At 38.5% G+C, this 15,466-nt stretch overlaps 1 protein-coding gene across 1 annotated transcript in view; it reads right to left on the bottom strand.

Moving 5' to 3' along the window:
- DGKK (diacylglycerol kinase kappa) overlaps positions 1-15,466 on the bottom strand; it is a 175,706-nt gene that overhangs the window by 40,986 nt on the left and 119,254 nt on the right. Inside the window, exons 8-11 of the mRNA XM_081792440.1 lie at positions 11,101-11,203; positions 2,380-2,563; positions 1,549-1,657; positions 635-774 (exon numbers count right to left, since the gene is read on the bottom strand). Of these exons, the coding sequence (XP_081648566.1) occupies positions 635-774; positions 1,549-1,657; positions 2,380-2,563; positions 11,101-11,203 (536 nt within the window). The remainder of the gene's footprint in view (positions 1-634; positions 775-1,548; positions 1,658-2,379; positions 2,564-11,100; positions 11,204-15,466) is intronic.

The following is a 15,466-nucleotide window of genomic DNA, read 5'->3' as shown; positions in this document are numbered from 1 at the left end:
TTTTGTAAAATACATATACCAGGGCCCTACCCAAGACCTACTGAATAAGAGTCTTTGTGGTAGGCTTAGCTTGGTATCTTGAAAAAGCTTCTCAGAATATCCTTATGGGCAGCCAGAAATCAAATACTATGACACAGCATTGAAAGTCTTTCTTCTCAGGACTTAGGACGGCAATACTCATTCCTCTCTAGAGCAGAGACAATCTAGGCCATTTGTTTCTGAACCCTCATTTCTATGAGTTTCTTTGAAAAACTGATGGAGCTATAGAATAGTTTCTATACTATTCTAGAATAGAACAGAAAGATAGAAATGCTCCCAAGGAAAAATATGCTTACATAGATTATTAGCTATGCAACTTGAAGGAGGTTGACAGAACCTTAAAATTTACCCATGGGGCTCCTGATTTAGGATCTTCTGAGTTTGGAGAAGGGCTTTAGTGATGTCTAAAGGATACATAGTAGACCCTGACTTCCTAATAGATAAGTGCTGCCCCACACAAACTGCACTGCATTGAAGCTAGACAGGAAATGAGGCACTGTGAGGGAGGTTACAACATTCATGGTTGAGATGATGTAACAGAATAACTGATGTGGGACTGGAATAGGCACAATGACCTGATCTTTCAGCCACTCACCTGTCTAGAATTCTCACACTAGCCTGCTCCACTCTGTTGAGGATGTTGACAGGCGACTTGTTTTTGTTCCAGAATGCGCCCCAGCCTAGAACACGGGCCAGATCATTGCCGGTTCCAAGTGGTATGACTGCCAACTGACACTGCAAGAACAAAAACAGGCACCCCTTTCAGACAATCCTACCAAGATCCACCCATAAACAAACCCAGAAGGTGCTCCTTGGGAAAGACTGTGGTCTCAAAACCAGTGGCAATAGGAGACTTCTGATTTTAGGAAGTGTAATAGGAAGATGTCTGATGTTGAGTGAACTTTTTCCTAAGGGGTTGGGCCCCGCTCTTGGCAATATAGAACCTACTCAGTGAAAGAAAACATTGCTAGAATATGCCAGTATTTATAGCCATGCTTATGAAAGAGAAGTATAGCCATAAATTTCTATCAAGGGTTGGCCAAGGAGATAAGGTGACTTGGGAGACAAAGTTATAAGATTCAGAAGGGCATGGAGCTATCTAGGGAGAGAAGGGAAAGTTAGAGGAAAGTTTCTGCTACTCTTGAGACTTGGGGAAGAAAATCAGTGGCCTCAGAAGGGTAAGAAAATTGGGGGCTGAATGTTGCCTGAAGCCACTTCTTTTCTGTTTGCTCTCCTCCCCTTTGATTCTTCACTTTGTGGCCTGGAGAATATAGCATTGTTCATTCTTTCTGATAACTCCCTCATTTCTCCTTCTCACAGATAGATAACCAGAAAATGGTTTAAGTGATGAAGCTTAGATTGGGAATCTGTCAGCCGGGTTGGCTATGAAACCAGTGGAAAACATGTTATATACATAAGGAGCATGAAGACCAGGGACTTTTTGGGATGAGCAGCTCCATACTCCCAATCTCTCTAGCAATGGCTAAACTGAGTCAGCCAGGAACTCACCCTTTCATGTAATCCAAAGGCATCAATCAGAGATAAGACCCAACTCACACTGCCATCTCCACCACAAACCACAATGCGAAAACGAGCAAAATTCTTGAACATGGACAGCCTAAAAGAAAGAGGGAGAAAAAGAGTAATTTCATGAATGGTTAGGGTTCACAACTCTTTTCTATACTGTGCCAAGAGCTAAGGACTGCTGCTTCTGCATCCTGCTAACAGGCTACCTTCCTTCTTTCACTTAGCTCCTATCTCTCTGTATTCCTAACATCACAGGCAATGCTCCCATAGGCACTCCTGGAGATGAGGCCTTGCTTCAGCCTACCATCTTCGATGCCTAATCATACTTTAGAAGCTGCAATAACATAGCTAAACTCCTTGTTGAGCCCAAGAAGAATGCCTTGCACATTGGCCAGGGGCCTCACAAAAACCAGAGCTGAAGAGTCAGATGGTCCCTAAATAAAACAGGCCTATAGTAGAGATATATCTATTTGGTCCCCGGAAGGAATGAGGGACAGGAAAGGTGAGCAGTAATATTCATTTGTCTTCTCCTCTGAGGTCAGGAGATATAGTTAGACTTCTTCCAACCAGGAAAAGTGAAGCAAATCTGAGACCAGGACATGGTCCTGAAGGGATTTCTGGGAGAGGGCTAAAAGTTCTCCAACTACCCAACCTGAAATGTTCTGAAGTTATATGTTTGTGTCCTGACTTGAGAAAATATATCTTTCCTACCCAGGTACTAGAACTGATTTCAGGAAACCTATCCTAGTCTAGAATGTATAGAGTGAAAAGTTCCATATATATACCCAACTATATCCCTTACCCCATGCTTACCCGGCTTCAGGTCCACCCTTCGACAGGTCAAAAACTTGAGAAGGATTAAGGTATTGCTTGAATTTTCGGAGGAAGATGATCCCTTGGTGATCGCCACTTTTGGAGTTGATGAAGATGAGAAGGGGACATGAACAGGCTGATGACCAATCAAGGTTCCAGAAGTCTGAAGATACTACTAATTGGCCTGATATATGCACACAACAAAAAGAAAAAGGAGAACAAAGAACAGGGCCATTGAGATGGAAACAAGACATGACTTAACATCACATTGTGGAAAGACTTTTTATTTTTTTTTTTATTTATTTTTTTTTATTTTTTAATATATGAAATTTACTGTCAAATTGGTTTCCATACAACACCCAGTGCTCATCCCAAAAGGTGCCCTCCTCAATACCCATCACCCACCCTGCCCTCCCTCCCACCCTGCCCTCCCTCCCACCCCCCATCAACCCTCAGTTTGTTCTCAGTTTTTAACAGTCTCTAATGCTTTGGCTCTCTCCCACTCTAACCTCTTTTTTTTTTTTTTTCCTTCCCCTCCCCCATGGGTTTCTGTTATGTTTCTCAGGATCCACATAAGAGTGAAACCATATGGTATCTGTCTTTCTCTGTATGGCTTATTTCACTTAGCATCACACTCTCCAGTTCCATCCATGTTGCTACAAAAGGCCATATTTCATTTTTTCTCATTGCCACGTAGTATTCCATTGTGTATATAAACCACAATTTCTTTATCCATTCATCAGTTGATGGACATTTAGGCTCTTTCCATAATTTGGCTATTGTTGAGAGTGCCGCTATAAACATTGGGGTACAGGTGCCCCTATGCATCAGTACTCCTGTATCCCTTGGATAAATTCCTAGCAGTGCTATTGCTGGGTCATAGGGTAGGTCTATTTTTAATTTTCTGAGGAACCTCCACACTGCTTTCCAGAGTGGCTGCACCAATTTGCATTCCCACCAACAGTGCAAGAGGGTTCCTGTTTCTCCACATCCTCTCCAGCATCTATAGTCTCCTGATTTCTTCATTTTGGCCACTCTGACTGGCGTGAGGTGGTATCTGAGTGTGGTTTTGATTTGTATTTCCCTGATAAGGAGCGACGTTGAACATCTGGAAAGACTTTTTAAAAACAGCTTTATTGAGGTATAATTGATATACAAATAATTGTACATATTTAATGTGTGCAATTTAATGAGTTTAGATATATCTAAACACCCATGATACAATCACCACAAACAAGGCCAAACACATATCCAATGCCTCTCAGATTTTCTTTATGCCCAGACCCCTGAGAATGAGAACTAGAGGGGAATTCAGAACACAGCCCAAAGGGGCTTTTATTTAATGTTTGCCCAGCTGTTGCCAGGCAAACATTTGTTAAGCAACTACTACATGCCAATCATCATGATAGATACTGCTAGGGATACTGCCCTCAAGCTGGAGGAACAGACTCATACACAATAATATGTTCAACCACAAAGATTAAGGAAATTGGTGCCATAATGAAGGGTTAATAAAACATTGTGGGGAATCTGAAGGAGAGTGTTGGGAGCCCAGGAGGAGGATCAGCATACCAACTAGTCCTCTCTCTGGGATAGCTCAGTTCTCACAGTGAGAAAGTACCAGGTAAGGAGAGAGGGGGAGGAAAGGCTGTCTTTTAGCTAGGAGCTAATTACAGAACATATCAAAGTGGGATGAAGCAGGGAGCTTTAATCACTCCTTTAAGGCTCTGGCAGAGCAATCCAAGTTATCACACCAACTTCCAGGGGAAACAAGACTATAGGGAAATTGTCTGAATAAGAGAGATGCTTTTAATAATCCCTAACTCTGAAGTTCCCTACAGTGAAGTGGAGTTATAGCAGTCTAAATTGCCAAAGCCTACCAGCTTGTGCTGTCTTAGAGCCTGTGGGCAGGGAGACAGGTAGTGAGCAATGGCCCCCTAGGAGATGGTAGACAAATCGTGAGCCCCCAAACCTCTGAGCTTATGACTTGCCAGGGATACCCCAGCAAAAATAAATGCAAAGTGAAAAAGGTATGTGGCTCACTCCTGAATGGTGTGGGACATGGGGAGGGAGGTGAGATATCCCATTTGTTGTAACCTGGGTGAAAGGGAGCCTGGAGGAATTCTGCTGACTTGAGCAGATTTCATGGCTGTTTTGCCTGGAAAAGCAAAGGCTTCCTTTGCTTCTTTTGCTCCTTTGCTTCCTGGAAAAGCTAAAGCAGGCTTCCTCTATGGGCCAATTCCTACTCAATGGCCAGTAGAACTCAAAGGGATCCTAATCCAGCTAGCCAGTCATGCACCAAATTTTCAGGGCTTGCTAGGACTCACAGCTATAAGGGGAGTCTGCTATATCCCTTCAGTAGCATAGCTTAGAAGTAGTTGCTCTCCCTGAACACATTATCCAAAAATAGTGCCCTTTTCAACATTTGTTTTACGAAAGGTAATATGTTGACACAATGGTAGTTAAGACATTCATTCAACAAATATGTATTGAGGGCATTCTCTGTGATTGTCCTTGTGTTCTGAGAATAAATGGTGGACAAGATAGAAATAGTCTCTGTTCTTGTGGAACTTATATTCTAATGGTGGGAGCCACACCATAACAAAGAAATATAGAAAATAATATCAGGTCGCCTGGTTGAGTGTCCAACTTCAGTTCAGGTCATGATTTCCTAGTTCATGGGTTTGAGCCTGTCATCAAACTCTGTGCTGATAGTTCAGCTTGGACCCTGATTCGGATTCTGTGTCTCCCTCTCTCTCTGCCCTTCTCTGACTCTCTCTCTCTCTCTCTCAAAAATAAATAAACATTATTAAAAATAGAAAATAATATAATTTGAAGAAAAAGAAGTCAGGGTAAGGGGATGGTGACTGAAGGGGGTGTAATTTTAGACAGGGTAGTCAGAGACAGCTTCTCTGGGGAGGTGACATGTGAGATGAGACTTAAATGAAATAAAGAACTGAGCAATGCAGATATTAGGGGGAAAAATTTCTGGGGCAGAAGAAAGAGTAAGTGCTAGGACCCAGAGAAGGGAGACTGTCTGGGGTGTCTGAAGACCAGTAAACAGAAAGGCATGACTGTTGTGGAGTGAGTGAGGGGGGGAGTGGCAGAAATGAGGTCAGAGAGACGACAGGGACCATATAAAATGATAACAAGATGTTAGAGGACGCAGTTAAAATAAGGGTGTGGCTAGTATGGTATGAAACATTAGGGTCAAGTCATAAGATACATGAAGAAAATTAAAAAAAAAGGTAGTATCTTTTTATGCGCTTGCTCCTTTACCAAACATCAATCAGGCCCCAACTCACCACCTGGTTTCAGGCTTACCTCTCCTTTGAGAATCTGATTTTGCTCTGTGGTTCCTTTTATTCAGCAACCTCTCGCCAACGCCCTTTAGGTGAGCATATGACTTTGAGTATGCACTTCAATGAAAGGATTTATGGAAACAGCCTCCTGCCAACATCTAGTGGAACTGTGAGCTATGCTTAGAAGCAAGGACTCCCTCTGCCAGAGGTTATGGAATAGATCTTTCTATGCTCAATGATTTTTAACAGTGCCAAAGGTCCAATGGGTTAGTCCCTTTTTAAAGATGAGACAGCAGTGGCACTGATACCAACGGCTATGAACTATTTGGGCCTCAGTTTCCTTATCTGCAAAGTGGGCCATTCCAAAAACTAACTTGTTTCCCAGTGTTGAGATGAAAATAAACTAGGTGTTACATTGAGGAGAAAAAGAAATATGAATTGTTTCTTAAATGTGAAAGATGAACAAACTCGCTATAGTAAGAGACTAGTTGAAACTGGCCATGGTACCATTTTTTTTTCTTATCCAGAAGATTGGCAAAAATAAAAAAAAAAAAAGGTAATACAGTTGATTGAGGAAGACATGGAAAAATATGCACTATCACTGAGGGTGGAAGTGCAAAGTGACAACAAGCCTTATGGAGGGTAATTTGACAGCATCTATGAAAATTACAAAGGCCTATTCATTATGACCCAGTAATTACATTTCGGGGAATTTTTCCTATAGATGTATATGTAAAATGACCTGTATGAGATTGTTCATTGCAACATTGTTGTAATAGCAAAAGAGTGAAAACCATCAAGTTATCCACCAATAGAGAACTAGTTAAGTAAATTATGGTATATCCATATAATGGGTTATCTTATAGCTGTAAAAAAGAACAAGGAGGCAATATTTTATTGATACAAAAGACCTCCTAAATATACTATGAAGGATAAAATAAAAGCAAGGTTTAGAGCAATGTGCACAGTGTTAAAAAGGGGAGGGATAAGAATATATGTTTATATTTACTGGTATATACTGGAAGACATACTCGAAGCTATTGAATAAACCAATGGCAGTAGTCAACTTTTTGTGAGTGGTCATGGGATGGGACTACAGGAGATTGAGAAGATTGAGAGAAAGGATAGTAATATTTTTAAACTAAATATATGCATATGTGTGTTTCTATTTTTTAGAAAAACTTTAACCATGTGAATATATCAACTATTTAAGGATTAAATTAAGAAATAGGAAGAAAGAATTATGCTAATGTTATCAATAAGTTAAATAGCCACGAGGGTGTAGCTGAAATCATTTGTAGATACATTTGGCAGCTTGGATCATGGGTTGCCTTCTGCAATGTACTTCTACAACATAATGCAGCTGTGTGCCACAGCTGGTTGCCCTCTAGATTTATTCACTAAACTAGAGCAAACATCTTAACTTCTCTGGGTATTCATTTCTCCATATGTACAATAGCATCATGTTGCAATGATTAATAAAAATAATCCAGGATGGGGATGGAAAACTGTGAGATAAGGAGAAAATTCTATAATTAAGGCAACCCACACTTCAGTGTCAAACCTAATTTGGTTACAGATGGGAAGACAAAGGGAAGCAGTGTTGGCAGAAAGCTATTCTTTGGAAAAGACAAGGGCAGACCCATCTAGCATTTCTCCTAGAGTCAGAGAACATCTGAATTTGAGCAAGGCCAAGTTTGTCAAGAGAATCTGTGAACAAGGTGACAAAATTGTGTGGCATCGTGGACTGGAATATAGCAATGTTAGGCAGATTCATAACCAGGTAAGTAATTGTGCCCACAAGGCTGCTTTTGAATAAGCTGATGTTAATTGTAATGGAGTGTCCTGTACTGTTCAGCAATTTTAATCAACAATTCAAATGAAAACATAGAAGGCTGGCTTCTCAAATTTGAAGTACTCAAAGCTGGAGGGAAAGCTATTGGATGACAGAATCTAGATTGAAAAGTGACCTAATGGGCAGATAGGTCAAAGTCAACAAGATGAAAAAGGGATAAATGTGAAGCTTGGATTTTACACCCGAGGACATAAATTGTACCAGAATCGGACAATAGGAACTTGGTTTGGCAGGATCAAGTGTGAAAGGGGCTTAGAGAATTTAGTTGACTTTAGATGACTCAACAGCCTGAAAGAGCCTTTCAAAAAACAAACAAATAAAAGCTCATGCTTCTTTGAGCTGCTTTAATACAACCACAGTTCTCCAAACCAGGAAGCCTATAATCCCTCTCAAATTTGTTCAGTTTGTACCACAGAAGGATGTTAAATTAGCATAAAGACAGCTTACTTATCCCCTTCCTATATTTTAAAATGATCTCTAACAGATGTTAGTTCATCTAACCCTCACAATGCACCTGAGTATAACTGTTATTTAAAGAAACCTTCTCAAGAGTGAGATTCAATTGGATCAAGATTGCAGATGAGTAAAAGGAAAGGCTAAAACCTAGCTCATGGGGCATTAGATGAAATACTACACAAAAAGAATGGCTTAGCTCAGGTTCTTCTAAGCAATAATACTACGTCATTGGTGGAAAACAAAAGAAAGAAGCAATGCCATTAGTTGATTGTCTATAACAAGAGTAAGAAGTGATAGGATAGGAAAAAACAAACTAAGAAATTCCAACTTCCCTAGGACAGGAAGCATAGAACCTGTTGGGCTAATTATAAATAGGTTGCAGCCCCTTAATACCTATTTAGGGTGATTGGAGGGATGCTGAGGAGGGCATCCTTCAGTCTGCTTAGACATCTTCCCCAGGTCCCCCTGTTGGGGTGAGCAAAATCTCAGATTCGAGACTAAATTGACTTTCATAGCAGCTTGAGTTTGCTTGGTTGACTAGTTTGTTACTTTTTCTCTTCTATCAATCCTATTTTCCTCCACTCCCTTCCTTTCCCTGTCCAGTCAAGCATCTTTAATTTACCAAGTCATCCACCTCATCACCTCTCTAGTTAACTATCTGGTAGGTGACTTTATGTGTGTAAATATTTGAGTAGATTTGAAAATAATATATGTATGCATCCCTGAGTGAAGTTAGCTTTGTGTCTGTGCATGTCATTAAGGAAACACGACAGAAACCTGAAGAAACCTGTGTGAATGGCTCATTCCCTGTACCAATGTCTATCTGGATGTATCTGTGTTAGGGTTAGAAAATTACTGGAAAAGACTAGAGTGGCTCTGAGTGTGTGTAGATGTGTATGTACACATGTGCACATGTGCTATGTCCAGTTCTAAAACTCTGCTGTACTGGCTGCAGAATCCTTGCCCACTTCTGTTCTCTGACTAAGGAACCTATATACTTTTCTTTCTTTTATTTGCTGTCAGCTAATGTTGGCTCTTCCTTGGCAACAAAATGTGCAGCAAGTATCGATATGGGGATAATTTTTAAGTCAATGAAATTCTGGTTCACTAACCACTCCTGGGTGAGTGGACCACCACATGTTAGAGTTGGATAAATTAGCATATTAGTGAAATATAAATGAAAACATTTCATGAAGGATTCGAACTTTCCCCTCCAGTAAGTGAAATTGACCCTATATAGAGTGAAGTTAACCATACACAAACTGAAATTGATGGGTAGTGTATCTCTTTGCTGGTTTAGTGAAACAGTAGTGTGTCAGTTGGTAAATATATTAGATTTCTAAATTCCTTAGTGCTAGTAAAATAGGTCAGCTCTTTTTAGCTGTGATATGTGATTTTGATATTGACAGCTCCCATTATTTAGTAATGAATAATGGGAGAAGCAAATGAACAACTCAATGGCACAAAGGAGAGTCTCTCAAAAGCAAAGAAAAAGTGGGGAAGTAGAGGTATACTCAAAAAAGCATTCATTGTTAGCAATTGCTAAAAAGTGAAGTATTCCTGTGGGAGTCTACATTTTTCATTAGGCTACAAGACTAGTGATTTAATTTCGTTGTCCTTTGGGCTATGTTTCTTCATGTTCAGGCCCTTAACATATTATTACTTATCCTCACAATATACAGTATCATTCCATTTACAGATGTGGAAAGTGAAGCTCAGAGAATGTAAGTGACTTACCCAAGGTCACCTAGCTAGTAAGTAACTAAAACTCATGGTTGCCTGGCCTTTATTTTATCCTTTATACCTTGTTGCTTCTATGTCATATCATACTTTAAAAAGCAAACACAAAACTAAACAAAACGTCCCTCCCCTTGGACCCTGTTTTATCTGTTCTAACATCTCCAACCCTCTGATAGGAGACCCTATAGAAAGTTTAGTCTTGCTGCTTTGATTTCATTACTAACTCCATTCTGTGCAACCTCCTATAATTAGTTGACAGTGGTAACATTTTCTGATCTCCAAGTGCCTCCAAGTGTCACTCCTTTGGAGCTTAGCATATGCTACCTTTTGTCATATTATATCCATATGTCATATCAATTGTCATATTATATCCATATCCTGGGTCGACAATAACCATAAACTCTAGATATGCTATTATCTTGGATCTCTTTGTAGCCTTCCAACACCTTATGAATAGAATCTCAATAAATCACTAGTGTTTAGGAATTGACAAAGCATGAGCAGAGCATGCTGGGACAATAATCATGCTAATTTCAGATTTGGAGACAACCTTGGTATTAGTGCCCATTCTAAGAGTAACATAACCTGGGCCTTCATGTAGTTCTTCCTTGCCCACCTGCATGCAAGCAAACTTCTTTTATGGATTATCTAGTGGCTGAAAATCATGAAAAACCTGAAATCAATTCTGATAATTTAGAAGCAACCGGGAAAGAGCCTACAGAGAATATGCCCACATACATATACACCATAAATACCAACATTCATTATCCCAAAGGTCTAAAAAGAAACATGAGCTGTCTTTACATATATGCACATTCCTACTCCCCAAAAATATTTGACTGGTTGAGAATAATAATTTAATTAAAACATTTCCAGCCTAAATGTCCATCAACTGATGAATGGATAAAGAAATTGTGGTTTATATACACAATGGAGTACTACGTGGCAATGAGAAAGAATGACATATGGCCCTTTGTAGCAACGTGGATGGAACTGGAGAGTGTGATGCTAAGTGAAATAAGCCATACAGAGAAAGACAGATACCATATGTTTTCATTCTTATGTGGATCCTGAGAAACTTAACAGAAGACCACGGGGGAGGGGAAGGAAAAAAAAAGTTAGAGAGGGAGAGAGCCAAACCATAAGAGACTTTTAAAAACTGAGAATAAACTGAGGGTTGATGGGGGGTGGGAGGGAGGGGAGGGTGGATGATGGGCATTGAGGAGGGCAGCTGTTGGGATGAGCACTGGGTGTTGTATGGAAACCAATTTGACAATAAATTTCATATTTAAAAAAATTTCCCCAGTCTTAGCACCTTCCCTCCTGTCCCAATGAAATACATTCTCAGATTAAAGTTTAGGTACTCACCATCTCCTTTAGGGTCGCTGAGGGCAGTGGGAGGAATGACTGATGTTCGATGACTTCCAAACCAGCATTCCTTGGAAAACCGTCTACGGCAGTCATCGTGCACCTGAAACGACAAGAGAACAGAGAGAAAAAAAGGAAGGGGGAGAGAAAAAGATACAATTGATCAGTCTTGAGGTCAAATTCCAAGGTTTCAGTCCCCAGTATTAAAAATCTCCCTTTCTGAGATTTGGTGCCATACACTTTCCCCTGACTTAACCTGGACACTCACTTTCCACTCAGAGCTTGAACCATCCCTGAAGATGGCCTCTGAGCTCTGTTCCTTTCAAAGGTAGCTTTTAGAAGACACCCATCACAGGCATTAAGAAGACACAAGTCCTAGGGCACAATCTTAGTGGCCTACACAATAGGGAGCTTACTTGCAATTTAAGAATGCTAATCCTGATAATATACTATTACACTCCAATCCTTACATCAATCATGTATAGTAGGGAATACATTATTAGGTTCATTTTAGAAATGAGGATACCAAAGGTCAGAGAGGTGAAAAGTCTTGCTTATGGTCAAATACCTGGGAATTGGCAGAGCTGAGATTCTGCTGCCTTCTCCGCAAGAGGTCATTTTTCCCAAATTTCTGATATTTTTAAGTACCACTTCCTGGACAATGACATAGTTCCTAGTGGACATGAATCTGGCCTGATTACGCAAGAGCAATTAAAAAGAAAGCCAAAGGACAACCAGAGTTTTCTTTTTTTTTTATTGAGATATAATTGACATATAACATTATATCAGCTCCAGGGGTACAACCTAATGATTTGATATTTGTATATATTCCAAAATGATCACCACAGTCAGTAAGTGTAGTTAACATGTGTCACCATATATAATTACATTTCTTTTCTTGTGATGATAACTTTTAAGGTCTACACTCTTAGCAAATTACAAGTAAGCAAAACAGTATTATTAACTACAGTCACCATGCTGTCCGTTATATCCTGATGTCTCATTTATTTTAGAACTGGAAGTTTGTACCTTTTGACCACCTTCACGTATTTTGCCCATATCCTAACCCCCATCCCCATATCTGTGAGCTCATTTTTATTTTTAGATTCTACATGTAAGTGAGATCATATAGTATTTCTTATTCTCTGACCCATTTTATATAGCATAATGCCCTGAGGTCCATCCATGTTGCTGCAAATGCCATGATTTCCTTCACTTTTAGGACTGAATAATATTCCATTGCATATACATCTACCACATTTTCTTTATCCATGCATCCATCACTAGACACTTAGGTTCTTACCATATCTTGACTATCATAAATAATGTTGCTGTGAACATAAGAGTGCCTATATCTTTTTGAGTTAGTGTTTTCATTCTCTTCAGAAGTGAAGTTGCTAGGTCATATGGTAGTTATATTTTTAATTTTTAAAGGAAACTCTTTACTGTTTTCCACAGTGGCTGCACCAATTCACATTTATACCAACAGTACACAAGGGTTCTCTTTTCTCCATATCCTTGTCAACGTTTATTTCTTGTCTTTTCGGTAACAGCTATTCTGACAGGTGTGAGGTGGTATCTCATTGACATTTTGATTTGCATTTGCCTGATGATTAGTGATATTGAATACCTTTTCATAAATCTGTTTGCCACCTGTATGTCTTTAGAAAAATATCTATGTAGATCCTCTGTCCATTTTTTAATTGGATTGTTGCTTGCTTTGTGCTGTGGAGTTGTATGACTTCTTTATATATTTTGGATATTTACTTCTTATCAGATATATGATTTAAAAATATTTTCTCTCATTTAGTTGATTGCCTTTTTCCTTTTGTTGATGGCTCCTTTGCTGTGCAGAAGCTGTTTAGTAGTCTCATCTGTTTATTTTTTCTTTTGTTGCCTTTACTTTTGGTGTCAAATCCAAAAATCCATGACAAGTCTGATCTCAAGGAGTTTACCAGCTATGTTTTCTTCTAGGAGTTTTATGGTTTCAAGTCTTACATTCAAGTCTTGAATCCATTTGAATTCATTTTTGTGAGTGGTATAAGATAGCGGTCCAGTTTCATTCTTTTTGCAGGTTCCCAGCACCATTTATTGAAGAGACTATCCTTTCCCTATTGTATATCCTTGACTCCTTTACCATAAATTAATTTACCATATGTGCATGAGTTTATCTCTGGGATATTTTGTTCCATTGATCTATGTGTCTGTCTTTATGCCAATTCCATACTGCTTTGATTACTATGGTTTTTTAATGTAGTTTTAAATCACGGAGCATGATGTCTCCTGCTTTGTTCTTCTTTCTCAAGGTTGCATTGGTTATTTGGGGACTATTGTGGTTCCATAAAAATTTTGGAATTGTTCTACTTCTGTGAAAAATCCCATTGGAATTTTGATAGGGACTGCGTTGAATCTGTAGATTGCATTGGGGAATATAGATGTTTTAACAATATTAATTCTTCCAATCCATGAGCACAGAATATTTTTCCATTTATTTGCATATTATTAAATTTCTTTCATCAATATCTTGTAGTTTTCAGAATACAGGTCTTTCATCACCTTGGTTAAGTTTATTCCTAGGTATTTTATTATTTTTGTTGCAGTTATAAATGAGATGGTTTTCTTAATTTCTGATAGTTTATTAGTATATAGAAATGCAACAGATTTTTGTATATTAATTTTGAATCCTGCAATTTTATGGAATTTATTAGTTCTAACAGGTTTTTTTTGGTAAACTCTTTAGGGTTTTCTTTTCTTTTTAAAAGTTTATTTTTTTACTTTGAGAAAGAGAGAGAGAGTGAGAGACTGGAGAAAGAGGGAGAGACAGAATACCAAGCAGGCTCCACGCTATCAGCACAGAGCCCAACATGGGGCTTGACCTGAGCCAAAATTGAGAGTTGGATGCTTAACTGACTGAGTCACCCAGGCAACCCTCTTTAGGGTTTTCTATATATAATATGTCATCCACAAATAGTGACAGTTTTACTTCTATCTCTATGATTTGGATGCTTAAAAATTTATTATTGGAGTATCATTGACATACAATGTTATATTAGTTTTAGGTGTACAACATATTGCTCCAACAATTCTATACGTTACTCAGTGCTCACCATAATTAGTGTAGTCACCATACAACGTTACTACATTATTTGACTCTATTCCCTCTGCTGTACTTTTCAACTCCGTGACTTATTTATTTTATAACTGGATAACTTCTATTTCTTTTTCTTGCCTAGGACTTCTAATACTATGCTGAATAAAAGCAGGGAGAATGGGCATTCTTGTCTTGCTCCTGATCTTAGAGGAAAAGATGAAATGTTTTCACCAATGAGTATGATGTTAGCTGTGGGTTTGCCATATATGGCCTTTATTATGTTGAATTATGTTTCCTTTATACCGACGTTGTCAAGAGTTTTTATCATAAATGGATGTTGAATTTTGCCAAATGATTTTCTGCATCTATTGAAATGATCATATAATTTTTATTCTTCATTTTGTTAATGTAGTGTACTGCGTCGATTGGTTTCTGCTTGTTGAGCCAGACTTGCACCCCTGGAATGAATCGTACTTGATTGTAGTGTATGATCCTTAATGTACTGTTGAATTTGGCTTGCTAATATTTTGTTGAGGATTTTTGCATCTGTGTTCATCAGAGATATTGACCTGTAATTTTTTTTCTTGTGACATCCTTATCTGGTCTTGGTGGCAGGGTAATGCTGGCTTTATAGAAGGAGTTTGGAAGTGTTCCTTCCTCTTATATTTTTTTGAAGATTTTGAGAAGGATTGGTATGAATTCTGTTTTAAAAATGTTGGATAGAATTTACCAGTGTATGTGTCTGGTCCCAGACACTTGTTTTTTGGGAAGTTTTTGATTACTGATTCAGTCTCCCTACTAATAATCTGTTCAGATTTTCTATTTCTTTATGATTCAGTCTTTGTGCTTTTATGTTTCTAGTAATTTATCCATTTCTTCTATATTTCCAATTTGTTGGTGTATAATTGTCCATAGTAGTTCCTTATTATTCTTTGTGTTTCTGTGGTATCAGTTGTAACATCTCCTTGTTCATTTCTGATTTTATTTATTTGAGCCTTCTCTTTGTTTTCAGGGTGAGTCTAGCTGAAGGTTTGTCAGTTTTCTTTATCTTTTAAAAGAATCACCTTATAAATTAATGGATTCTATTGTCCTTTTAGTCTCAATTTCATTTATTGCTGCTCTGATCTTAGTTATTCCCTTACTTGTACTAACTTTGGGTTTTGTTTGTTCTTTTTATTTACTTCATTAAAGTGTAAAGTTAGGTTGTTCATTTGAGATTTTTTTTCTTCAGGTTTTTATCACTATGAACCTCTCTCCTAGAACTGCTTTTGCTGC

Source organism: Panthera onca, chromosome X (assembly GCF_046562875.1).
Source record: "Panthera onca isolate mPanOnc1 chromosome X, mPanOnc1 haplotype 2, whole genome shotgun sequence".
In the NCBI taxonomy this organism is placed as follows: Eukaryota; Metazoa; Chordata; class Mammalia; order Carnivora; family Felidae; genus Panthera; species Panthera onca.
Note: the sequence above shows the minus strand (reverse complement) of the source record. Positions and strands in the feature narration are given on the sequence as shown.